Source organism: Tursiops truncatus, chromosome 3 (genome assembly GCF_011762595.2).
Source record: "Tursiops truncatus isolate mTurTru1 chromosome 3, mTurTru1.mat.Y, whole genome shotgun sequence".
Lineage (NCBI taxonomy): Eukaryota > Metazoa > Chordata > Mammalia > Artiodactyla > Delphinidae > Tursiops > Tursiops truncatus.
The window spans coordinates 46301021-46327367 of NC_047036.1; the positions used below are offsets into that span (position 1 = coordinate 46301021).

Consider the following 26347-nt stretch of genomic DNA (forward strand, 5'->3'; position numbering starts at 1 on the left):
ACTATCAGAGGTGAATCTGAACTCAGTTCAATATGGTTTTAAAGAGTGGGTTCCTTCTCTTGCATAGTACTACCTGCTAAGAGAGTGGGTATGAGACCCCTCAAATGCTTTGCCAAAATGCACATGTCATCTCCTCTTCCCACCCATCCCTCCATCCCCAGATTCTGACAGTCCTTGTTACTGGGATGATAAGATGAGGGCTGAATGTTTTTTTGCACAAACTCTTCCAGGAATTTCTGATATATGATACAATTATCTTCCCCAATGACACCTTTTCTAACCCTCACCATTTCCACGAGAGAACCACAGCTCTAGAAACTTAAAATGTTAAAGTTGCAGTTAATTTTTCAATGTATGCTCCGATCAAAAAATTATATATATATAAAATAGTCCTTGATGCTCTTTCATGATAAAGCAAAACTTTATTCTACTATGCAAAGGAATTTCAAGTTTCCAATTATCATCTTAGCTAATAGATATGATTGATACTTTAAATGAAACATGAAAAATACTACATTTTCACTGCAAAGGTTCAACTGAGAAATTATTTTTCATATAAAATTTTAACATTTTCAACATTTCAAATATCAAACTTTGTCTTGGGATGTCATTTAATGTCTCTTGAAAACAACTAAAAATCAAAGCAATAGCAAAATGAAAAACTAAAGAAGAATTATGCAAAAAGTCTAAGAAGATACTGATTACTTCAGAATCAAAAGAACCTGTCAGATCCTGTAGATTGAGCGCCTACTTCTTGAGAAGAACTGGGCTAAGCATTTTACATACAATATCTCATTTAATCCTTAAGCAGTATGATGCAGGATCATTAGCTATATTTTCTAGATGAAGGAAAAAAGAGATGTAAGTAGGTTACCCAGTTGCCCAAGGTCATATACAGCTCGTAAGTGAAAGAGCAAGGATGTAATCATGGTTGTCTAACTCCAAATCCCAGGCACTACTGCTTCTCAGTATTTAATAGTGCTGACTACGTATGATGTGCCCAAGTTCGTGAAAAGGACCAGAGGTATATAAGACATGGATGTTTTTATTTATCCTTGAAACACGCATTGATTATGGAACCTCACCAGTCAGCAGATAATCAAACACTAAATTGTGCAGTCTTTTTATGTTAATGGCACTTCAGAGAAGTGAGCTGAGTTCAAAGAAGGTTCCACGGAAGAGGTGAAATGCTGGAGACAGGAGGGAACTTGAAGAATGAGTAGAGCTGAGTTAGAGCAGAGGGCAGAGCAGCCCACGTAAAGAGACGGATGTATTTGAGAACAGCAAGAAGACTGACATGATTAAAGAAGAGGAATATAGTTTGGGAATTATGAGAATGAAATCATGAGAATTAAAGACCGATAGGGTGTTGACTTCAGACTATACTACAAAGCTACAGTAATCAAGACAGTATGGTACTGGCACAAAAACAGAAAGATAGATCAATGGAACAGGATAGAAAGCCCAGAGATAAACCCACACACATATGGTCACCTTATCTTTGATAAAGGAGGCAGGAACGTACAGTGGAGAAAGGACAGCCTCTTCAATAAGTGGTGCCGGGGAAACTGGACAGGTACATGTAAAAGTATGAGATTAGATCACTCCCTAACACCATACACAAAAATAAGCTCAAAATGGATTAAAGACCTAAATGTAAAGCCAGAAACTATCAAACTCTTAGAGGAAAACATAGGCAGAACACTCTATGACATAAATCACAGCAAGATCCTTTTTGACCCACCTCCTAGAGAAATGGAAATAAAAACAAAAATAAACAAATGGGACCTAATGAAACTTCAAAGCTTTTGCACAGCAAAGGAAACAATAAACAAGACCAAAAGACACCTCAGAATGGGAGAAAATATTTGCAAATGAAGCAACTGACAAAGGATTAATCTCCAAAATTTACAAGCAGCTCATAAAGCTCAATAACAAAAAAACAAACAACCCAATCCAAAAATGGGTAGAAGACCTAAACAAACATTTCTCCAAAGAAGATATACAGACTGTCAACAAACACATGAAAGAATTCTCAATATCATTAATCATTAGAGAAATGCAAATCAAAACTACAATGAGATATCATCTCACACCAGTCAGAATGGCCATCATCAAAAAATCTACAAACAATAAATGCTGGAGAGGGTGTGGAGAAAAGGGAACACTCTTGCACTGCCGGTGGGAATGTGAATTGGTACAGCCACTACGGAGAACAGTATGGAGGTTCCTTAAAAAACTACAAATAGAACTACCACATGACCCAGCAATCCCACTACTGGGCATATACCCTGAGCAAACCATAATTCAAAAAGAGTCATGTACCACAATGTTCATTGCAGCTCTACTTACAATAGCCAGGAGATGGAAACAACCTAAGTGCCCATCATCGGATGAATGGATAAAGAAGATGTGGCACATATATACAATGGAGTATTACTCAGCCATAAAAAGAAATGAAATTGAGCTATTTGTAGTGAGGTGGATGGACCTAGAGTCTGTCATACAGAGTGAAGTAAGTCAGAAACAGAAAGACAAATACCATATGCTAACACATATATATGGAATTTAAGGGAAAAAAATGTCATGAAGAACCTAGGGGCAAGACAGGAATAAAGACACAGACCTACTAGAGAATGGACTTGAAGATATGGGGAGGGGGAAGGATAAGCTGTGACAAAGTGAGAGAGAGTCATGGACATATATACACTACCAAACGTAAGGTAGATAGCTAGTGGGAAGCAGCCGCATAGCACAGGGAGATCAGCTCGGTGCTTCGTGACCACCTAGAGGGTTGGGATAGGGAGGGTGGGAGAGAGGGAGACGCAAGAGGGAAGAGATATGGGAACATGTATATATGTATAACTGATTCACTTTGTCATAAAGCATAAACTAACACACCATTGTGAAGCAATTATACTCCAATAAAGATGTTAAAAAAAAAAAAAAAAAAAGACCGATAGGGTGAGACACAATTACAAAAACCTTTGAAGGTCAATTAGAGAAAATCCATGTGTTCAATCATTCACTCACTCCATAAAGGTCTATGGATGCCTAGTACATGGGCCAGGGAAAATAAAACAGAATAAGACAGAAAGCCCTGGAGAATTCTGTTCACAGTCTTGTAGCAATCACTGTCAGGGCCCTATCCATATCCCCTTAGCAATAACATGCCAGTGGAATCCTAGTCTAAGCATGTGCAATACTCTGCCTGAGGCTTTGCCTGCATGCAGGTCAGGCTGGAATACTAGGAATTCACCCCTAGGAGTAGCCATCAGCCAATGAGGAATGGGAGTTGGAAGATAAATGCTGCAGGGTCCTCATCTCTTGCGAAGGACAACTCTGAAGCAAGTTCTACATCATCTTCTAGAGGTCCCTAGCAGGACTGAGACCCAGGTGCCTACTTCAGTTTTTTGTTAATTCACGTACCCTGTATGTGCTTTCTCTCCTTTCCTGTCTGCTTTTCCCACTCCCCGCCACCAGTGTTTCCTGGAATAACCTCCCGAATAAACCATTTGCACTCAAGTCCTTCTCTCAGGGCCTGCTTCTGAGGGACCCCAACTTGACAGGATGCGCAACTTCTCCGGTAACAAGTAACCGCACTGGAGCATCTGTACCCCAGGCCCATTCCAAGCACTTTATAAATGTTACAACATTCCATCCTTACAACAGCCTACGAGGTGAAAACTATTATAAACTCCATTTTACAGATGAGGAAACCAAGGCACAGGGAGGTTAAACAACTTGCCATGGTCACACAGCTAAAAAGCTTGGGTTCAGATTTGAACCAGACACTCTGGATCCAGAGTCAGTGCTCTTCGTCACTAAGTTAGCCGTCTCTCTTCATGTGGAGGGAAATTACTGTATGTGACACAAACTGTGCTGCAGGAAGTACGGGACCTCTAGGAGAACGGAAGAAAGGCTTACTCCACCTGGAGGTCAGGGAAGGACAAGCAAACCAAGTCCCAATGGAGCAGGAGTTCCTCATGACAAAAGTCAAGAAGGCAGAAGTGCACTGCAGTACAAGGCCCATCATGAGGAGGGTAGTGTCTTCGGATACCACGGAGCTCCATCAAGGGTGCTAGAGCAAGGTGCAGAGGGGGTCAAGGTGGGGGCTGGTGACTAGCTGGGCTCCTTATTTCTTTAAAACCAATAACCAGTTCATTCACTTTTATGTACAGGAATCTTTCTTTCCTTGAAGATGTCTATGTTTTCTCTTTCTGGCAAGACAATATTGGGTAAATTAATCTGCAGCCAGTCCATATCCTTATTTATAACAGCCCTTCTTCCAAAGTGCAGCATTTAAATAAAGCTGCTCCCCAACACCTGTCATATCTATTTTACATATTAAGTCACTGCCTAAGCTTTTGCTTGAAGAAAGGGTTCTGTGACTTAAAAATATGTTTGTAACTTCTATACTAAAGATGGATATATACGTGTGTGTGTGTATATATATTTTTTTAACTATAGACTTCATTTATGTGATATTTGGTAAAAAACAAAACTATAGAGACAGAACTCAGATTAGTGGTTATTGGGGGCTGGAACTGGGAGAGGGGCATAAAAGAAACTGGGATAATTATTGCATGACTTTGTATATTTGCCAAAACAAGCAACTTATGGGTGTAAAAATAATCCATGGGAAGTATGTCTGATAAAACACATTTTCTGATTTAAAAAAAAAAAACTAAACAACTGTACATGGAGAGTTAGGTCATATTCAAGTAAGATGTTCAAGGATTGAAACTATTGCCTAAATTCTGTGTGCTTAGCACAGTGTTCTTAATAAATGCCTCATAATTTGAGAAGAAAAGTCTTAAAGATGGATATATTTAAGGGTATATACAAGGATATGTATAGTGGAATAAGAAGGGAAGAAACACTAATACTAACAGAAGCTGACGCATATGCATTAGACAAGAAAGGCAGAGGCCAGGTGAGCAGGGCCTATGTTCTGTGGTGTACAACACAGAGTCAATACACTCTCTAGGCAAAAGAAGAGATATGAAGGGGACAACTTTTTTAGAGCCTAGCTTGACAGCGTAAGATGTATGAAAAGAGGAGATAAGAGCCATACATGGAGGCTGGGCCATGTCTGAGAACTGTATCATGTATTGTCAAAAAATAATTAAAATGTTATAAATGAAGAAAAGGACATATGTTATAAATAAAGATACGGACTGGCTGCATATTAATTTACCCAATATTGTCTTGCCAGAAAGAGCAAACATAGACATCTTCAAGGAAAGAAAGATTCCTGTACATAAAAGTGAATGAACTGGTTATTGGTTTTAAAGAAATAAGGAGTATCTTAGATACAGAGGTGATTTGGAACAATAGCATTTGGATTTTGTAGATAAACACAATTCAGCGGATGGGTGCCTCTGCAAACTCGGTTAAACTCTCCTGAGTGTCAGAAACCAAGATGTGTGGGAATTATGTATGTTCAAGATGAAAATTTTTATGGAAATTTCTAGAAGTTTTCTAAGGGTTGGTGATTCTTGTTGAGGTTAGAGAGATGAGGAGAAATGCATTATTCCCCGTAATTCAAACTCAACCCAAGGCGTTGTCTCTGATATATGCCGTAAGGTTCCAAGAATATGATACAAAAGAAGCAGTTTAGTCTTCCCAACGATCCAGAGCCTAGGTTGGAAGGGGCCTGCCACTAGACATCTAGATTACCCTTGGCAACCTGGTTAACCTTTCACAGCCTACTCTCCTAATCTGCACGATAACAACAGCCAGCATTTATTGGTTGCTTAACTGAGCGACAGGTGTTCTCATTTAATCTTCAGGCCACCCAAAGAAGTGAGCACTATTGATTACCCCTATTTCACTAGTGGGAAAACTGAAACACAAAGAGAGGTTAGATAATTTACCCAAGGTTACACACCTTAAGAAGCAGATAACACACCCTTGTCATGGATCTTGGGGAGGATTAAATGAGATAACGTATATAGAAACTGTAGTCTATACTTGGCATTAATAACCTCTCAAATGTGATATATATTATTATCTTTATTATTTTAATAGCATAAGTTCCTTTGTTTCATCTCAAAACATGGCACAGTAACATTATTTGAATAATGCAAAAGGTTATTGAAGTAAGTAATACCCAACCATACAATTTTTTTCACTCATTCTTTTCTTTGCACATACTCATTAACTGAGGAAAAATTTATAGAGTACCTGTGGGTGTAGCAATGTGTGGGAGCTGAGGATAGAAAGTAGAACAAAGTGGTCTAGGTGGCTACTCTCACGAAGAGAACGGAATGTCATTTGTTACTGCGAAGTCTCACAGGTTAGCTTGGTCACAGGAAGTTCCTGGAAGCAACATGTGCAAGAAGGCCGAACGTGGCCAATCTTTAAAATGGTGATGACTTGACCCACCAGAACATTTCACTTCTCTCAGAAATCAAACTTGCCTGGATTACTTTCTAGAAAACGGGATTTTTCCACAAATATTTTCTTCTTTTAGAACTCAAACTGCCAAGACTCCAAGGCCACACTTTATGACTTCCAAGAGGTCTCTTCCACTGCTCTCAGCAATCCTGGGGTCTTATCAATTTGCCCATTATCAACTTGCTAACGTTTCTTCTCTAAGACATCAGGGGCCTCTCCATAATGTTGCCAATTATTTGTTGTAAATATACTAAGCAAATACACAAAGCAACCCAACAAGTACGGATCTGATATTGAGAACTTCACCCCATGTTACTTCCTTAGACTAGATGGAGGCTGGATGAACAAGGATAAGCTTCAGACTTTTGACCCAGAGAAGAGTTGGGAAGATATAAGGGACACATAAATGGTACGTGAGACACATTTTCTCAATTACTGGTGATATCAGCATTAAGGAGCATAAAATCGCCATCTTACCCATGAACAAGGCTGCTATTTCAAGTTGTGTGCAAAGCACCGAGCTGACCTCCCTGTGTGAAGCAATTACACTCCAACAAAGATGTATTAAAAAAATTAATTAAAAAATAAAGTTGCATGTAGAAGGAATTAAGCTAAATACCTAAGGCTGAGAGGCTGAGTTGTCTACAGGAAGGGTCAAATACTTCAGAAAAGCATCGGAGTTCAGCCCCGGAGTAGCTTGCGGATCAATGTATTATTTCTCAGCATTCCCTTTAACTGAAGGACAGTTATGCCTGAACAAGCCAGAAATGAGTAAATTGATAAGGTAATCTTTAGAACTGTAGGTATTTTTATAGCACCACAGAGATCATTTAGTTGCACCCCCCCATCTTCAGATTTAAGAAGAAAAACATGGGCTTCCCTGGTGGCGCAGTGCTTGAGAGTCCGCCTGCCGATGCAGGGGACACGGGTTCGTGCCCCGGTCCAGGAAGATCCCACATGCCGCGGAGCGGCTGGGCCCGTGAGCCGTGGCCGCTGAGCCTGCGCGTCCGGAGCCTGTGTTCTGCAATGGGAGAGGCTGCAACAGTGAGAGGCCCGCGTACCGCAAAAAATAAAAGAGAAAAACATGAGGACTAAAAAGGAGGGCAGAATGAAGTTTCCTTATAAGTGACTAGGACTGCTCAGGACCTTATTTAGAGCTTTGGAGCTGAAGCAGAACTCCCAGACAGAAAGCCCTGTACAAAGTAATCGTGAGCACTGGACGCCAAGAATATTAAAGAGGAAGCTCTGCTGACCTGGGAGAACGTTCTAGTGATTAGAAGAGATAAAAGGAATTCGTAATATCTCCCAAACTCATGGTACACGATAGGGTTTATAATTATGGCCTAAAAAAATTATAAGGCTGTTTAAAATGTTCCCTTAATTTACACCTTATGTTTGTCATTTTTCCCCCTGAGGTATCATGGAAACATAAAAGAGAATTTAAATGTATAAATATTTAAACTAGGTTATACCAGTTCTGGTTAAAGTCATATGATGTTTTGTTACTTTCAGTAAGTTTCTCAGAGACTGGTGACACTTTCAAGTCAACTTCAGAAGGATTTTGAAGAAATCTTTGTAAAAGCAGGTTACATATATATGGATTTGTGACATTACAACATCAACCACTGAAAGGTAGGCACCCATTAAAAAGTGAGCAAAGTTGGATCATTTTGCCTTCTCTTCTCACTGTGATTTTTACTCATTTGAAGGTAAAACTCAAGGTAAAAATTTTAGAACTTCTGTTTGTCACCCCGGAGTTATTTCCCTGCAGCTTAGGAAATCTCACATTTCCCAAATCAGGTCATGAGACTGGAACTGCAGTCTAATTAACATGTTCATAAAACAACTTCCACACTACCAAGGAGAAGACAACAACGATAAAATCAATTCTGCATTCTTTGGAAACCCTAAAACACAATCAACAGGAGAAACTGTAATTACAAAACAGTTCCTAATTTAGTAGTTCAGGATTGTTTCATTTCTGTCATATCGCTGTCCGTTTTCTTTTTCTTTTTGCAGTACGCGGGCCTCTCACTGTTGTGGCCTCTCCCGTTGCGGAGCACAGGCTCCGGACGCACAGGCTCAACGGCCATGGCTCACGGGCCCAGCCGCTCCGCGGCATGATGGGATCTTCCCGGACCGGGGCACGAACCTGTGTCCCCTGCATTGACCAGCGGACTCTCAACCACTGTGCCACCAGGGAAGCCTTGATCTTTATCTTGAATTCTACCTTCCAAAGAAAACAGAGGGCATGAGACCAAACTGCCTCAAGTTCCCCTTCTACCTCCCTTATCTCTACACGATCTGCCTCTGTCATTCCACACCTCCCTCCTATCTTGGAGGAAGTCGTGTCCTTCACACGTTGTCCAGGGCCTACATCTGGATATTTCCTTTGGGACGTGCTCTAGGCCATTAAAATTACCTGGTGTTCTTCACTAACTACTACGCCTTCCTCTCCTTTTCCCCTCTGCTCTCCTCTTTCTGTCCTTCTTGTCCAAAATTTTGAAAGGAGTGTACACTACTTTTCTGTGCTTTTATAACCCCCGAAGTATAACTCCCCCGCTTCAACCACTCTCCAATGTGTTGCCAATAATTACTAACTCTCAAATCCATCAGATACACTTTTAGTCCCTCATTTCTAGACTTCTTTAAGGTATTTAGACCAACCAGTTTAAAGGAAGGTGCATCTTCCTTTAAACTCCCATAACATTTTGTATATTCCTGTATTAACATGTTCCCCACTGTTCTGTAATCATTCATTTCTGTGGATGTTCTCCTCACTAGTCTATGAGTATCTTCGGGGCAGGACTGGTAGTTATCATATTTATCTGGGCATCCCCTATGCATAAATAAATCAGCATGTTCTAATCCACGTGTTCTAATCCAATTCACTAAGAATGGCATTTTTCAGCAGCTCGGGTATCAGGCAATGTTGTGATTAAAATGTTTCTTTGGCTGTTTCGCATTAGCTCTGATTGTAGAAAACGTTAGTATTCTTTACCTGTGCAAAAAAAAAAAATTCTAAAGACCTGTAATTAGAATATTGGGAAGAAAGTAATATTGATGAAAGCAAAACCCAAACCTTGTATGATGTTTATTGGCAGCAAAGCACTCTCATCTGACTGTCACAACCGCCTTTGAGGTAGGGGTGGAACCCAGGTCAAAGAAGGGCCAGGGCTGTGCAGTGTGATCACTGCCCAAGAGCTCGGTGAGTGAGGCTGAGTTCATCTCTGCTCTGTTGGTTGAGGCTGTGCACAGAGGAAGGGGTGCCTCTTGCTTTGCACAGAGGCTCTGTCCATTCACCAAGCGCCACTGTCTGCATTTTCAATTCATTTGCCTGAAGTGTATCCGCCCAAAGAAGCACCTTTCCCTAATTCACAGAAAAAAACCTCATAGGCCAGAGTGGCCCCAGGAACAAGGGTCACTTCAAATTCCCTGTAAAATTTCGAGAAAACACAAAAAGATCTGCTGCCATGGCTGAAGTACAGGTCATAGTCCTAACATGAACAGGATGCATTTCTCAGGGAAACCCTTTGACATTCACTAGTCACCCCGTGTAATTCCCCAACTTGCTAACTAACAGGGAATCTGCTTATTTTCTCTGGTCTTATTGCTAATCTATTTTCCAGAAGGTCCACAGACTGAATGCTAAGGCGTCTGCCACAGAACAATATGGTGAATCAAAAGACACTGGGTTTTAAAATGAGGCCAGACCTGGTTTCAGTGGGTCAGCTTTCCGAAGTAATAGACATGCGAGCTTGAGCAAGTTTTTTACCCTCTACGAGCATTACTGTCCTCACCTGCAAACAGGGGTTCAAATAAGACTCACCTCTGAAAGTTACCACTGTCATTAAAGGATGTCATTTATGTGAAAACATGTGGCCTGGGTTCAATCAGTGTTGATCTCTTCCATGAAATACACAGTAGTTACATTTGTTACCTATATTTAAGAAATTCACCCGAAAGACTTCGGCATGTCATGTTTACCAGTCTAATAAGTGATTCTTACCAATGTGCTATGAAAGTTCCCTTAATGGTCTACTCTTCAAAATGAAGCAGGTAAATATCCCCTGAATTGTCTTCAACAGGTAAAGAGCTCTGAGAGCTTTCACAAGGTCACACAAAGCAGTAACACCAGAATTAGAGTTAGAAACCTGGAGGGTTTTTTTTTTTTTTTTTTTTTTTTTTTTTTCAACCTGGAGGGTTTTTGTTTTGTTTCGTTTCTTTCTTCTCCAGCCAATAGCCTAACATATAGAATCTGGATTATCCATCTTTGAAACCAAATATATATCTCCGAATTTTACACAATATAATCACCAGTTGAAATATGTTGTCTTGGGTATGTTAATAGTCTGGTACTTCTGTAACAACTAGAAACACCATCTAATAGTCCATCAAGTGGTAAATAGTTACAGAAGTTAACTTTGGCCTGGCGACACTTTGGAACTATTGTAAAAAAAAAAAAAAAAAAAAAAGTGGGATGGGGCTTCCCTGGCGGCGCAGTGGTTGAGAGTCCGCCTGCCGATGCAGGGGACACGGGTTCGTGCCCCGGTCCAGGAAGATCCCACATGCCGCGGAGCGAAAAAAAAAAAAAAAAATAGTGGGATGATTCTATAGCTAACCTGGGTATTTGTGAGCACGAATGTCTGTGGGGGGCAACTGAAGGCATAGGGGGAAGGGGTGAAGTACGGCTATTTTTCAAAAAAGAAAGAAAGAAACTTCTAGCCCGAGGCAAGTGGGAAACTGGTTGTTAAGTTCCCTCCTTGGGATCTTCCTCTCAGAATTCTGAACTATCTTCCTTTTTTCCCTTACTTGCCTGTTTTTCTTGGAACCTGGATACCTCAGCATTAGTGGAAGTAACTCAGTAACAGTCAGCTCAAGTGAGTGCAGAAACAAGGTGGTGGAAAGTGAAGAATTTAATAGAAGCAAAACATCCCAAACCCACAGCTAATCATTTTCAGACGATGGAGAATACTTTCTCCCTTTCTTCCTTCTGTAGAGACTTCCCTGTCTTGGGCCACCCACTTAGCCCAGTGAGGATGTAACCTATCAGCAGTTAAAAGTACACAAACTATGTTACTACAGTAGAAAGTCTGCTGCAACTGAAAGTTATATTTAATTTTCGTAAGTTGTGGGCACACTGATATTACTGATAGCAACTTTCCTCCTCTGTCATACCATTCCTTAATCAAATTTTTCTAAAAATGTAAAAAATGAATTTTCATCTTCATGTTTAAATTATAAGGTATTGCTAACAGAAATTAAGGAGGCTATAGCTAGGGGCACTAAAAGACAGTAAAATAGTAAGCCAAGAGAAAAATTATATGTTTAATAGGATGAATATTTCATCTAAAAGAAAATCTTTGCTGTATTTTATCTTAACCTGAACTTATACCTTAAACAGTGGCTGACTTTGCTATTGAGCCCCAGGGATCTGTGAACAAGATGAGCTTGTGTAATTATGAGCTCTACCTAAACTTTACTGGCCATAAGTGTTTACAAACATATTGTATATGGCCATAACAGGAATTCAGAATCAAGCTGAGAGTTTGGTATTTGCAGACGGGAAGTTCTGGGTAGTTCTGTCACTCAGAGGAAGACATGCTACTAAAGCAAGGTCAGCCATGACCTGAAATGTCATTAGAAGACAAGCAGACACTGGCAGAATTTTAGCTTGACTAAAATGAGCAGAGCTCTGCTATCTTGCATGAGACTTAATACATTTTGTCCTTCAAAGCATACAGTCATCGAACGCAACACTTCTCCCACCCACTAAAACTCTCGTAAGACAAGTGAGAATATTATATGTACAGGCCAAAACATAAACTCTGGAAAATGCAATTCTGGGTTGAGTTCCTGTAATCTTGACATACAAAGAGAAGAAAAACTTAAAAGATGAGACTCTAACAGGCTAGATAAGAAGGACTATCCTTTCATTAAGAAGCAGGCCATCTTGCCTTCTCTGATCTCACTGGATTTGCTGTTGAAATTATGTGTGTGTGTGTGTGTGTGTGTGTGTGTGTGTATACAATATCATTGATATATTTATATCATGCTTCATTCCATAAAGGAATTAGGTCAAAGAAAAAAAACAAAACGGGTTGGTATGTGAGTTGAACCCTTGGTTTACAGAGGAACAACCAAACTGTGACTTGCTAGATTAAATCTTATTAGGAACCAGGAAAGGGCAAATCCAATGAAAGGATGTAGGGGTCTAGAAAAGGGAAAAAGCAGCCTCAATGTTGAGTCAAAGTGCTCTAATCACCCCATTTTGCCTCTTGATGGAAGTGACCTCTCAGCACCACAGAGAGAGTTTGGTAAAAGTATTTAAACGTGTGAGCTTTAAAAAGTTAAATCCTACGTGTCAAATAAGCGAAATAGTTAATCACCGTCCACAATCACTAGTCCCAAGTCTTGCTCAGGTTTCCTCAGAGGAGCCCACAGAGAGCAGCGCAGGACAGCCTGCCCTAGCAGGGGCCCTTGGCTTCTATCTCCCACAGTCCTCTCCCTGAGTCCTTGGAGTCCATCATAAAAAAGGATGCCAAGGTATTTCAATAAAATGCCCTCCTAAATTTTATAAATGTCAAAGTCAATTGCATGCAACATGGCCCTGGCATTTCTGGCATGAAATTACAGAGTTTTTATAAATCAGATTATACAAAGTTGTTACATATTTTAAGTAAGGCAAAAAGCTGCAAACACATGCTAGGCACACTATGTTATGTCCCTCGTATTAGATCCCTGCATAAAGATTCCATGTCATGATGCATCTAAAGAGTCCTCTTAATAGCTACGAGATGAAATTTAAATTCCTAGAAAGCTGACTTGCATTTCCCTTCTTCCAACCATGCAAGAAGACCCATTCCTGAATTGCCAGGCTACCACTATATTCTCACAAGTAGCCAGAATAAAAAGTAAGGGCTATGTGGTACTTATTTACCGAGTGAGGTGAAACCTTATCTTTGTTTGGCTTGGCAGTAAAAAGGTTGAAAAGTGTAATGGAAAGAAGCCTTTGCAATAAAATCCTCCAGCAAATTTTTCTAACGTAGCTTTCAACTGGGAAAGCACATTCTTCTTACGACTCTTTTAGCTCTCAAAGGGTAGTGTTCTATTAAGACAAGTAAAAGACTGCTTATTAACTGTTGCTTGGAACCATTAAACGATGAATCTGTCATACTATTGCTCAATTATCAACACACTAGCCCCAGGGCTGGAGGATGAGAGATACAGTAGGAACTCTACACCTAGGCTTCTATTGGAACCACTACCTCTGATGAACTTTTGAAGACTCCACGTGGTCCTCCTGCATCTCAACTCTCCCTCCTTCTTGCTCCTTTAAAAAGCAGAAGAGAACTAAGTGTGCACCTCTGTACCCTGCCTATCCAAAGGGTTTAGAGCCTTCGTAGAGATTAGCTTGTGAAACCCGAAGCACACATCTCCTTTAAAATGTTTATTACTCCCTGGCATTGAGCTGTTGCCAACTTCTGATCTACCCGCTTTGTGGGGAAAAAAAAAAAAAAAGACCTGCATGTGAGAATGAGGAGAGACTTTGGAGATGCAAAAGAGAACAACTTGGCAAATCCTTTTTTCTTAGCAGGATCATTCATAAGCATGCAATCCAATCCAATGGGGGACACGTACAGTAGGACAAAGGGAAAGAAGGTTTTCTGTCAACAAACACCTAGAATCTCTTACCATGGTACTGAAAGGTGAGGTTATAAATAAAAAGAAACAACAATTGGGGAAGTAGAGCACAACATTAATTGGGTCAACTGGAAAAAGCCACCACCTTCTTCCTTTGAGTTTAACATCTTATTAATGAATCCTTCCAAAGGGCCCAGGCAAGAATAGATACACAGAACACTCACATTCCAGCGTGGATCTGTTTGACCACGATACCAACAAATTGGCACGTCATGCAGTGAAATGTACAAAGGGTTACCTAGCTTCAGGCACAAAAGAAAACCAACAGGGCTCTCAACTTCCCTGTAACGCTTTCAAACATATATGTTACAGATCTAGAGGAGCATGAATAAGCACATTTGCATTCTTTCAAAAACTATAGAGTTGAATAGCTCGTTTCTTTCTAGTCAAAAGCAGAGGCGAGGTAAATGCAACAACAGCAAAATAAAAGGTGGTTATGATGTTAGGCATTCAAAGAGTACCTTGCATCCTTCCTATTGTCATATAAACAAATAGACCCAAACAGCAAGGCTTAGGCAGAACAAAAACTGTTGCTCTATAGCAAAGTACACTTTATAGAAATGAGAATGGTAATTTTGTCCCCTAAACAAATCTTAATAGGCACAAAATTAACCTTGAAGGAAGGCATAAGAAATCGATGAAAAAAAAAATTGACAAATACCTACTATGTGCCAGGGACTGTTTCCATGACCTTTTAATCTTAGGGTTTAAGACTATTTATGTGACTGTATCGGTAAGAATGACAAAGACCTCACTGCTGATGCCTGACCCTCACCATCAGGTCCAGCAAAGCGATGGCACCAAAGCTCCCCCCGAGTCGGGAACTCTGATGATGCACTTGGAAGTGGGCCACTGAGGTTTGCAGGCATGTCACCCAGACTCCCTCCCAAGCACATTAGACACTGGGGACAGTGGCTCTGGGCGGCAGAGAAGGAAGATACGCCACAGTGTCGATTCTGGATGTATCTGATATTGATAGAAAATGAGTACCTGCCCAGTGACCGAGGAGGTCACTCACCCTTCTCTGTAACTGATTTTCAGCTAACCAGCTAAAATGTCTGTAATAAATCAGTAGGGGGTTTTGGTGGAGCCTCAAGATATCAGGACACTTTCATTTGAGACACTGCCATAAGAGCAACTAGAAAACCCTCAGAAACCTGTATTTGACGTGTAGCACTTATCCTAAGGTCAGCCAAAAAATATACCTGAGAAATATACTTTCAAAATGAGATACATTGCAGTATCCAAACCAAACCATGTTCATAGCCACAAAACCTTAAACTGTGCCTTTATCATGCATTCACAAAGTTTCTGCTATGAGAAATTGAATCCAGTCAACCCTAAAGGTGTGGTGAAACAGGCAATCTTTAAATAGTGAGCTTTGCCCTTACACGACCCTCAGCAACTAGTTCCTATAAATGTCTAGTCATAAACTCCAACAAGAAATAGTGCATGATGTCACATGCCCAGGGACCTTAATTCATTACACTGAACCTTAATACATGACCAAATCTCAATGCACTAAGCATGTTCTATGAGAGTCTGAGCACCTCATGATTCATCTGTTAGAATTCTATGAAATTGGTTCATTCTGGTAGAAATATTTCTTGAATAGTTAAAATATTCCTTTAGTGTGAGGCACCAACACATCTTAATGTCATTTCAAAACTGAGTCAACATTCTAAGTTTTCCCTTAACCTTCTCTTGGAAATTTACAAAGATCTAAGGCCAAGCAAACTGGCATGAGATGTCAGAAATGCACATGTGCCCTTCCCCAGGGAGTTTTCAAATAAAAGAAGACAAAAAGCAGAAGTCAAATCCCAAACCTCCCTTTCTTTTTACTTATTAAATAGTTGCCATTCTCAAAGTTGCTGTGCTGCTTTTTTTGGTTTGTTTTTGTCTCTCAATGAAATCAGTTAGCAATTGTCAATGCCCTCATACCTGACTTCTTACTTGAGATGCTTTTATATTAACAAGAAATTTGTTTTTGCATAACCATTACTTTCTCAGACAGCATTTGGTTTTAAACATGTTTTACTTTTCATCCTCACTTGAGACCAATATTCTTTTTCAAGACAAACCCACCTCTGGCACCTGTCATGGAATTTTATAATTCTGAGCATTACCAACTGAAGGGGATATCGATTACTCACCATATCCAGGAATGCCTTCTAAAGGGGAAATTATTCACGTGCATCATGTTGGCAGATCTTCTGTCATTAATATTTTCCTTGTCTCGTATGTTACATGTAGTGATTTTCAAAGATGAATTCCAACTCTCCTGTTTGAGCAGCTATCATGGGCAATTATTGCAACAAGTACTGAATTCCCAAAAATCACCCCCCCACAAAAAAAAAACAAAGAGCAACAACAAAAGCCCTTCCAGGGTTTGAAGAAAGAAACATCACAGAGTACTGCAGGTATCGGTCCACCCATTTAGGTTCCACTAGTTAGTCAACACACTAAAATAACCAGTTCATTCGCTAATCCTAAATGGTGACAAATATTGTCCCAGTAAAATCCAACTGCCTAGAGTGGAAATTAATGCATCCTTGCAGGAAGGACTCTGGAATGTGGGAAAAAAGGAGTCAAAAGACAGTTTCTTGTTATCCTTGTTAAAGAAGTGTTAGAAGGGAAATGGGAAACTTCAGGTTGCTTTGCCATGCTGTCCTTTAGAAATGAATACTGCTTTTTCTTCTTTCTTAGGCACATATTCATGTGTGGTCACTTTAACGCAGTGCTGCCTTCTGAGACGTGTCGGACAAAGACCTGGGCAGAGGGGCTAGCAACCATGTATAACCAAAAGCCAACTTCTCTCCCCAATCTCAGAATTGCTGGTTTTCAACTGCAAAAGTAGGAAGGCAAGGAGCAATTTCTGCTTTGCAGGACAGGATCACCATGAGCTCCCATCATGACTTCAGAAGGTGCTGTCAGGAGGAAATTCATTTCTGCTGCCTAACCCCTTAATAAGGCTGTCTGCTCTCTTTCAGTCAAATGACTAAGCTATTGATCCTTTCCCTGCAGAAACCCCTCTAATTTGTTGTTATCAAATCCATGTGCGGGCTTTTCATATTTTGCCTGGGAAAGAAATGAATTTTCACAGCTGCAAGTCAGACGTTGTCTAAGAATTTCTTCCCCCGCTGTCTTTCTCTTCTCTTTTTTCTCTCTCTTTTTACCCCCAATTCAATTTCCCAGTAGGTGTCATTTACTCAGATGCTCTGACAGCTTCTGAAAGATTCTCACGCCCGAGCTATACAGACCTTGCATGCTTTTAAAACACAATGGCAACAGGCTCCCACTGGGGTCCCCCAGCGCCGAATTTCCAGCAGAACCTTTGGAATCGTCGCAGCCGCCTCGTCTGCCCTGGGCTGTGCCTGCCGGCGGCTCTGAACAGCTCAGGACACTTGCAGGCTCCGTGGTACTGTACATTAACTCTGCAGCAGCCCGCTCGGCTGCAGAGGCAGCTGCCCGACAGGGGATGTGCTGGCGTCAAGGGGGCCCTCTAGGTGGGTTCCCGGACACTGCAGCGCGCTTCGCTCGCCTCCAAGGAAGAGCCGACCAAAGGGGTTAAAGGCACAGCTCGCCCCAAAAAGGCAGATTTCTTCTTTAAGTCAGTGATCACCAGGCAAGACAAGCTAAGCAGCGAGAAACCTGTAAATAACCTCCCAGGGAAATGACACATTGAACTAACAGATATTAAGGAGGGAGGGTTTTTGTCGGCTGGGTTTTGTTTTTCCCCTTTTTACCCAATGAAAAGAAAGGAAATCAAAGAAGTCCAGAGAGAGAATCTGCAAATGACAGGGTTTGGTCACTTTGACTCTCTTGTTTTTAAAACACACAAATGCTGGGGAGGGGGTGCCTTGCTGACTTGACGATCTGTAACCATTTAGCTACAGATGACCACACGGTCATTTTTGGACAGGAAATCCTCTGGAAGCCAGTTCTGCGGAAGTCGGTTATATTTCAGTTGCAATTGCGCATGCCATAAAGCTGCTTGTTTGATTAAGGGGTGTGTGGATTTGAGGCGTGCTGAGATAAAGCTTTGCCATGCCTACAGTGGCTGTTTTGCATTTCCTCAAGCTTCCCCCTTTGTTGAAAAAAATCTGTTCAACAATCCCCTGAAAGCACCCCATCGCTGTTGATGCCATTTTGGAGCAAGAATAAAATAGTAAACTCTTGTAATAGTAGGTTGGCAGTTAAATGGTGTTGGTTGGAAATCAGGAGGAGAATGGACTTTACAGTAGCAGTGTACTCAATATTAATGTATCACTTTTTACTTAGGTATTTAAAAAGCCTGTTATACAATTGCTTATTATTAAATGGAATACTGGCAACATTTAATATATCATGCTATTATCTTCAGCTAGGATTTCCCCAGTGAGGCCCTGTCACAGCAGAAAACATTACACAGAGCTGTCGGGGCAGTGGGGCGTGGCATTTCCCACAAAGTCAAAACCAGGTATAAAGAAATTTGGTCGTGAAAACTGCCATGATTTGGGGAGTTTTCATTTTGATCAAACGATAATCCTAATGAAAGTATTCCTGGCCAGAGGAAGAACTGAGTGATTCATTTAAAAGCAATTTGAACTTGTAGGTTCAAAAAGATGGTACCACAGCTGAAAAGGAATTTGAGAATATTTCCTGGGATTTCCTGTAGCCTAGGCAGTATCCTCACGACCCCCTTTTGCTGAAGGGAATAAATCTCTTCCATGAAGTCATTTGTGATCTGAACCAGAAGACTTCAGTCTGAATTGTTTTTAACAAGCTATGAATGCTTGAACCAAGCATCACTGAGTAATTCAAAATTTGCTATTACAAGAGATATTTAAATATTATTTAAGAGCAAGGAACACTTACAACGTCCCAGCCTCTGTACTAAGTGCTATACATTATTATCTCATTTAATCCTCACAACAACACTATCAGGGATGGATTATTATTAGCCCTGATCTACAGATGAGGAAATTGTGGTGCTCTAGGATTAAGCAGCTTGCTCAAGGTCAAATATCTAGTAAGAGTCACAATATGAACCAAGAAAGTCTGTCTCCAAAGCCTGCCTGCATTACCACTATATTTTGGTGCCTCTGTACATAAGAATACCATCTTGCATTAGTGCTATGCTTTCTAAAATTTTATTTTTACAGGTATTATTTTAGCCTCACAGAACCATGCTGAGGAGAGTAGGACATTTATTATGACAACTTTGGAGATGAATTTCCAAAATGGTAGTATTTGCTCATCATCACAAATCATGTTAGTAGTAGATGTGGAAGAAAATTCAGATTATTTGATGATTATTTGACAGGTTAGTGTTCTTTGATGATGATGGTGATGATGATAGGATGATGGATATTAACCTATTTCAAAACCCATAGTTAGTTCTCACACTACATTAAAGAGTAGGTCTCCATGGAAAGTAGCAAATACAAAGATTTTTTAAAATGATATAGAAATTTATTTTCCCTTGTAATAAACATTTATTTGAAATTTCCTTATTTTTTACTTCATTCTACTCTACTCTGTTTGTATGCCAAAGTGACACCCATGGGTGAAATAATACCAAAAATATCTCTGAATCTCTCTCAATTACCACACAGTTCAACATTCAATACTTGTTAGCCATGTTTCCATTTGTGGGCAATGATATAATAAATCACTTAAAAAATTTTTTAAATGTAAATAATTTAGTCATCGGCTTACTAGAGGAAATGTAAACTTAAAATATATGTAAACTAAGAGGAGATTTCAACTGAATATTTTTAAAGTAAACTTTTCTTGGCTTTTTATTCCTATTTTTATAGGTGCAACTGTCTAGAATAAGGTATAAATTAGAAAGAAAGGACACACAACTGAGAAGCTATGATAAATAGTAGAAAAGCCAAATTTCTGCCTGAGGGACAACAAAGAAAAAAACGTAGTTTACTTCACAGTTCAGGGAACCAAGATTACACATTAATAAGCAATCCTAAACTGAGTATTTTGAAAACTCAAGGTAACAAACATATATAAAAGAATGGGCTTGCTTAGAGAATAGAAATAGCTGATTTCCAGCATTTTTATTCCATGTATATTATAAACAGGGTCTTCAGAGTTATGACCACTATTTTACAAACTGATACTTCACAAGACTTATTTAATATTTCACAAATGTGTGGTCTTCATGAAACAACATTTGGGCAGAACTAATAGGTTGGTAATTTGAAAAAAAAAAGTTCTCAAAGATGAATAATGTTGATGGACTAGGGTAATACAAATCTGTTTTTTCTACTAAAAGGTAATCATCTTTTCATGGAAGTTCTAAGAAATATAGGAGTAAGCATAAAATATTACTTTTATGGCAGATCCCAGCCCCATCATTTCAATCAATAAAGGAGCTCTAATTATTAGCAGGACACCACAGATTGGCACAAACTTCCTACAGCCATGGTGTAGGCTCAGCTCTAACAACACAAAGGCTAGTCATCCTCTCCTTTTTAAAATTTTAATTCCAAGATAAGCACAAGAGTATTCGGTCTTTCAAGGATGGACTCACATTAACTATCCTCATAGGAGACTGATACAAGAAAAAAATTTAAAAACAGGATGCCATTTTATTGATAAAGTGTAAAGTACAAACTCTGAGCAAACTGAATACTCTAACATTTTCATGAAAGACTGTTTACTGTACTCAAAGTCAGAGAAGCATTAACTAACCAGTGTCCCCATGCCCCTTTCCTATAATTAAAGTCTCTTTCTGCCATGGCTAGGGGGTTTTGCTCCCAAGGGTGATGGTGTTCAAACTAAATTCCTGGGAGTCCTGTGGTTTGGCAAAGTTGCCTCAAGCCAACTCAGGGCAAAGGGAAGACCAACTACCTTGTACTGTTTCAACCAGAGCCCCTCTGCTTTTACCTGTTTTATATCTAGGTTTGGTTTGAAAAGGGGAGTTCTTTAAAAAATGTTTACAAAAACATAAGAGTAGGAATACAAAATTAACACTCTCTAGGCAAAGTCTTACCCCTGTATTGTCAGTTTCAGGACTCCATTCTCTTCAAACCCCTTCAATTTCACAATGAGTTTAAAACAAATCATTAAGTTATATCTTTATGCTAACATAAGCATAGCATAATAAAGACACACCCTAGTCCAAACCTTGTGTGTTTCCTAAAACTCTTTATAGTCACTTATCTGTACAGTTACTTATCTGATGTAATGACTTAACTCATTGATTTTCCCGAGTTTCACTTTCAGAATGAAATTTTAATTTCAAGTGTTAAGGTGTATCTTTCGGTCACCATCACATTTTGCTATAACCAACAGCTACTGTCAATGATTGCCTCTTAAATAACTTGGGTGAAATAAAATTAAAACTCCTGTAGGTTTAGATATGGACAAGGGTCTAAAAGGTATTCTATGATTAATCTTCTAGGAATCCTAATTGTCATTTCAGATATTTTAGAGAAGCTTCCCATTCTTTCAAGAAGCTGGTTAACTTTTGCATAAAAATCTTTATATATACAAATACCTCTGCGTAATTTTTTAACACATTCTCTATATTAGCAGTATGAGTATGTTATAAATAGAAGATAATTAGAAGATACAGTGACTTGGATATCTTGGGGGATATGACTTTTTCACCAAAAGCCAAAATAGCAAAATATTTTTTAAATTGTCTAATAAAAATGAAATTTATGTGTACTTTTTGCTTATGCATGTGCACGTGTGTGTAAATGTACATATTTTTGTTCTATGTATTATATATGTCATCAATTAATAAAACAGGTGAGAGTAGCATCCCAGTACACAGAATGAGACCCAAGATGACCGCACATTCCCCACCCCTACCTCCGAGTAGGAAAAGAACATTCAAGACCAAATCCTCTCTCCCACCGCTGCAGAAAACCAATCCCAAGCCCAACAGTGTCTTTCTCTGTGTATTTATAACACCAAAAACGTTGCTGGCACTCAGTAAACAAACGTTAACTAATGACCATGTTGATAGTGATGACTTCCCACTTCTGGCAAATTCTAGCAAAGCCTGAAGGCACACTGGTCAGCACCTTTATAACTAAAATAAGAGGAGCTCTTTATGAAGTCATTGGTTTCAACCGCTAAGAATCAGGGAACTGGGTCATGTTTCAGCAAGTTGCTAGTTCATTCAATTTCTACATGTTCTTATGACCAAAAATACAACCACCAACAGAAAAGTGAAAAAGAAATTCATTAAACACCCATTTTGATCACCTAAAACCAACAGATGCTTTGATGGAAATTTTCACGATTTAACTAATATAACAAGTCATTTTGGATCATATAGCCTAAACTTAAATCTTCTCATCTTAAATGATAAATAAACACATTTACAAGACAAAATTCTCATACCATCAAACACAATACATTTCATAATTGGGATATTTAGAAAGCTTGCTAAATTCCACTTTTAATATCTTTGAAAGTAGAAGTGTTGGAATAACTAATGCTAGGATACAGAGAAAGCACTTACTATTGGTTACTCAAAAATCAAATGTGGAAAAAAAACTACAGCAAGTTTGAAGAAGAAAAAGTCGAGTTTGTATTCTTTCTTAGAGTCTCAAGATGTGAGCCCTTAATTTCAGGTTCTGCCTTTCACTTTTTGTGTAATTTTGAACAACTCACTAAAACTCTGTGAGGCTCAGTTTCCTTATTGTAACAGAAATAATAGCAAACTTATAGGTTATTATAATTTTTAAATTTCTGGGGTAAATTATAGAAAACACTTTGTAACATGAAGAGAGCTCCTTAAATGTTGCTCACATATACTTTTAATTCAATCACTAGAAAATGTAATAAAATATAGATTCTTCACATGGTCTGCAATTTACTTAAATTAAAATGGAAACAAAAATGGAAACAAAAACCAATAAGATAGTATTGGAAGTCCCTTCTGAAATGGAATTATATTTCATTTCTACCTTAAACTTTTCTAAAAGCTTTGTATCATATTTGTTTCAGAAATTTAAAGGAGTAAAAATATTTCTCATGTAATAAGATAAGACCCAGCTTCAACATACACCCATGTTTCTGGGATAGTATAGATTTCTAAGAATGACTTGGAAAAAATATCTGAAATACTGGTAGGTGAAAAAAAAAACCCCTCAGGTTTGCAGCCTAATATTTTTAATATGAATTATTTAATATGAATTTAAATATGCATGTGAATATAAATATATATTTATGCCAATGTAGAGGAAAAGATCTAGAAGGATATACACCAAGCTACTGACAAACTAATCACCTCTGAGATAAGGAAGTAAAAGTAGGCCTCGTTAAAAAATGATTTTCACCTTTTACTTTACATATTTCTGAATTGATTAATCTTCTTAATGAGAATATTTCCATGTATTATTTGCATAATTGAGACACCAATGAAGAGAAAAATATACCTAGTATTTATTAAGGAAGAATAGTCATTTATAGTTAATATCAGTGTATTGGAATATCAAACCCAAGTTTCTAATATTTGTCAGATAGAATCTCTGGTAGACTTGAAATATCTAACGTCAAACCTCAAAACCGAACAGTTAAATTCAAAATGTATATTCAAGAATTCAAACATTGCACTAACATCATTAGCTAAATCAATATCAAGTCTTAAAAAGAGAAACGAATAACTGATTTATTCTTTTTCCACGCCCATACAAACACTGTAACTGGGGCCAGAAGCAGTACTTATTCAGAGTTGGAACCATCGACGTTAAAGCTATATATACTTGCAAAATGAAATATCTGATTGCACATCTTGATAACAGGATGTGTTTATTTTACTCCAGCTCAAATACGTAAGTATCTGCAAACCTGAAGATTTCCTAACTCCTTAATTCTGATCCTACTTTGTATCTGCTGGTATATTTCTTTTAAAAAACTTAAGGTAGTTATGTACCTACTATAGTAGTAGTATTGGGTTGGCCAAAAACGTTCATTTGGGTTTTTCCGTAACAACTTACGGAAAAACACGAACAAACCTTTTTGGCCAACCCGATATACAGTATATATGTTTTCTGGTCCAGGTAAATCCAAGAAATTATTTTTACCTACTTTTAGAATGGAATAGGATGGATGGTCTATCATTTATATTTTCAATCTAATTTATTGTTTCTTTAATATTCTGGCAATGAATCACTCCTGGTCCTGGGTTTAAGGGCTTTTTTAATTGTAATTTTGGGAGGGTATATTTTCATAGCCATTTTCATAGGAAGTTAAAAGAAGCTGCATCAAAATCTGCAAATCACATGTCATTTAAAATTCAAAGACCTCAATTGCTGCTTCCAATACACACACACGCTCCCACTCACACACCATCGACAGTTAACTAAGTAAAAGAAATTATGATTATGATATTTACAAATTATATGTATATATTTATAATGTAAATATTACATATACATATAAAGACACATACATATGTATTGTTATTTCAACATGTACTTACTGTATGAGGACATTGCTACTCCATTTTTTTCTTCAGTTAGCTTTGAAATAGAGGGCTAATGATCATCATAAGAAGAGAAATTCCATCAGGGCACTGGGATTTTTTTGGTTGGTTTTTTTGGTTGGTATCCCCAGTGCCTAGAATAGTGTCTGGTGCATAAGAAGTGCTCAGTGAAATATTTGTTGAGTGAATAATTATCATAAATGAATCAATCACTATACCAAACATGATTATTTTTGTCTGCCTACAGCTGTTTCTAAAGAGCTTTCCTTACCTACACCCTTATTACCCTCCTAAAACCTCACTGCAACAGGTATGAAAACTTGACCCACTGGCACCTGATTCATTCACTGGATAGAAAACATTAATCTTGTATATTTGGAATGTGAATGGTCATAAGAAAATAGGGAATCTAATCAGTTCCAGATGAGCTTGAACCAAAATGTTATGTGGACTTAGGGGCTGAAGGCATTTTGGGTCAAGTGCAAACTAATGACTAAGGAAATTGTAGCAATTACAGATAGAAGCAGGCAAAGAGCTGCAACACAGAGACAAACAGAAATGGATGATTATATAGCCACAGAAAGAGGAGTTGCCTCAATTCTTGAGTTTTACAAATCCAACAAGACCCAGTTCCATTTTGTTTCCGTGATTTTCTGTATCTTTCCAGTAACGACATTCCCTCCTTTTCCACAGAAGCTAGTCTAAGTCAGTTTTTCTTGCAATCAAAATCTTGACTGAATGCGTCACCATATAAGAAATTTTATGTTGCTATTCATAAATCCTTTCCCTCCCCCACAAAATAAAGCAATTTAAAATTAAGGCTATATTGTAATAGTGAATTAGCCAAGTGAATTAGCTTGACATTGAATTGATGGTTACTCAATCAAGGGGCTTAAATTAAAACACACATACACACACATACACACACACACACACACACACACACGCACAGAGGAATTAACAATTAATGTACCTACATCTACATCCACACGCAGGGATTCTGGAGAGAGCATCCTTTTTCTCTGACTGACATCTATTACACTTCCAGTCAAAATATTAGCTTCTTATTTTTCTCAAACCCCTTTCATCATTTTATTCACTGAATGTTAATTTGTTTCAGATAAGGAGGCAAAAGACAGAAAGAGAGAGAGAGAGATTAAGGAAGGGGGAAAATAGTGTGATTTTTATTAGCTTTATGGAGGAAGAGAATTTAGTACTTGAAAGGCATAATTCCTTTTTAGGGAGAAAAAAGGGCATTCATATAATTATTTTAAAATAATCATTTAACAGTTTTAAAATATTAAAACATTGAAACCAGAAGTCAATATTTTAGAATAACTGTTTTAAAGTCATTTTGATATAATTAATTAAAACATTCTTGGCATTTGAGTGCAAAATAAATTCAAGACTAATTACTAAATCCTAGTTGCCTATTGTAGACAGATAACTCCTCCGTCACCTAGCATTTAATACCTTCTGCTCTGCTCTGTTTTTTAATGTTCTGACTTGGAGGAGAATCCATAATACTGGGCACTTGAAACTACCAACTAGCCTGCCTCTCTCTCTAACTGGCATACTCCACCCCTAAAAGCATCACTACAGACCACACAGCTCACTTAACAGATACAAACAGGCAAACGTAAACACCATGTCCAAAACTGAAAAAAGAAAAATACTAATATGTGATCTAATTGCCTAGCCATGTAGCTTATACTTTTCTCTATGGGAAGCACGTCACATGAGTAGGGAAGAAGTCAATGTGAATTGTAACATGATTTCATCTGCCGTTTTTAG

General features: G+C 38.6%; 1 protein-coding gene across 3 annotated transcripts in view; it reads right to left on the reverse strand.

Moving 5' to 3' along the window:
• The window catches only part of PDE4D (phosphodiesterase 4D), a 1282340-nt gene that overhangs the window by 554131 nt on the left and 701862 nt on the right, over positions 1 to 26347 (reverse strand). Inside the window, exon 1 of one of the 3 annotated variants that reach the window (XM_033852884.2) lies at positions 16260 to 17792. The exons of the other annotated variants lie outside the window; for them this stretch is intronic. Within the exon in view, the coding sequence (XP_033708775.1) occupies positions 16260 to 16306 (47 nt within the window). The 5' untranslated portion in view covers positions 16307 to 17792. Of the gene's footprint in view, positions 1 to 16259; positions 17793 to 26347 lie in introns of those variants that run through there. 3 annotated transcript variants of the gene reach the window in all.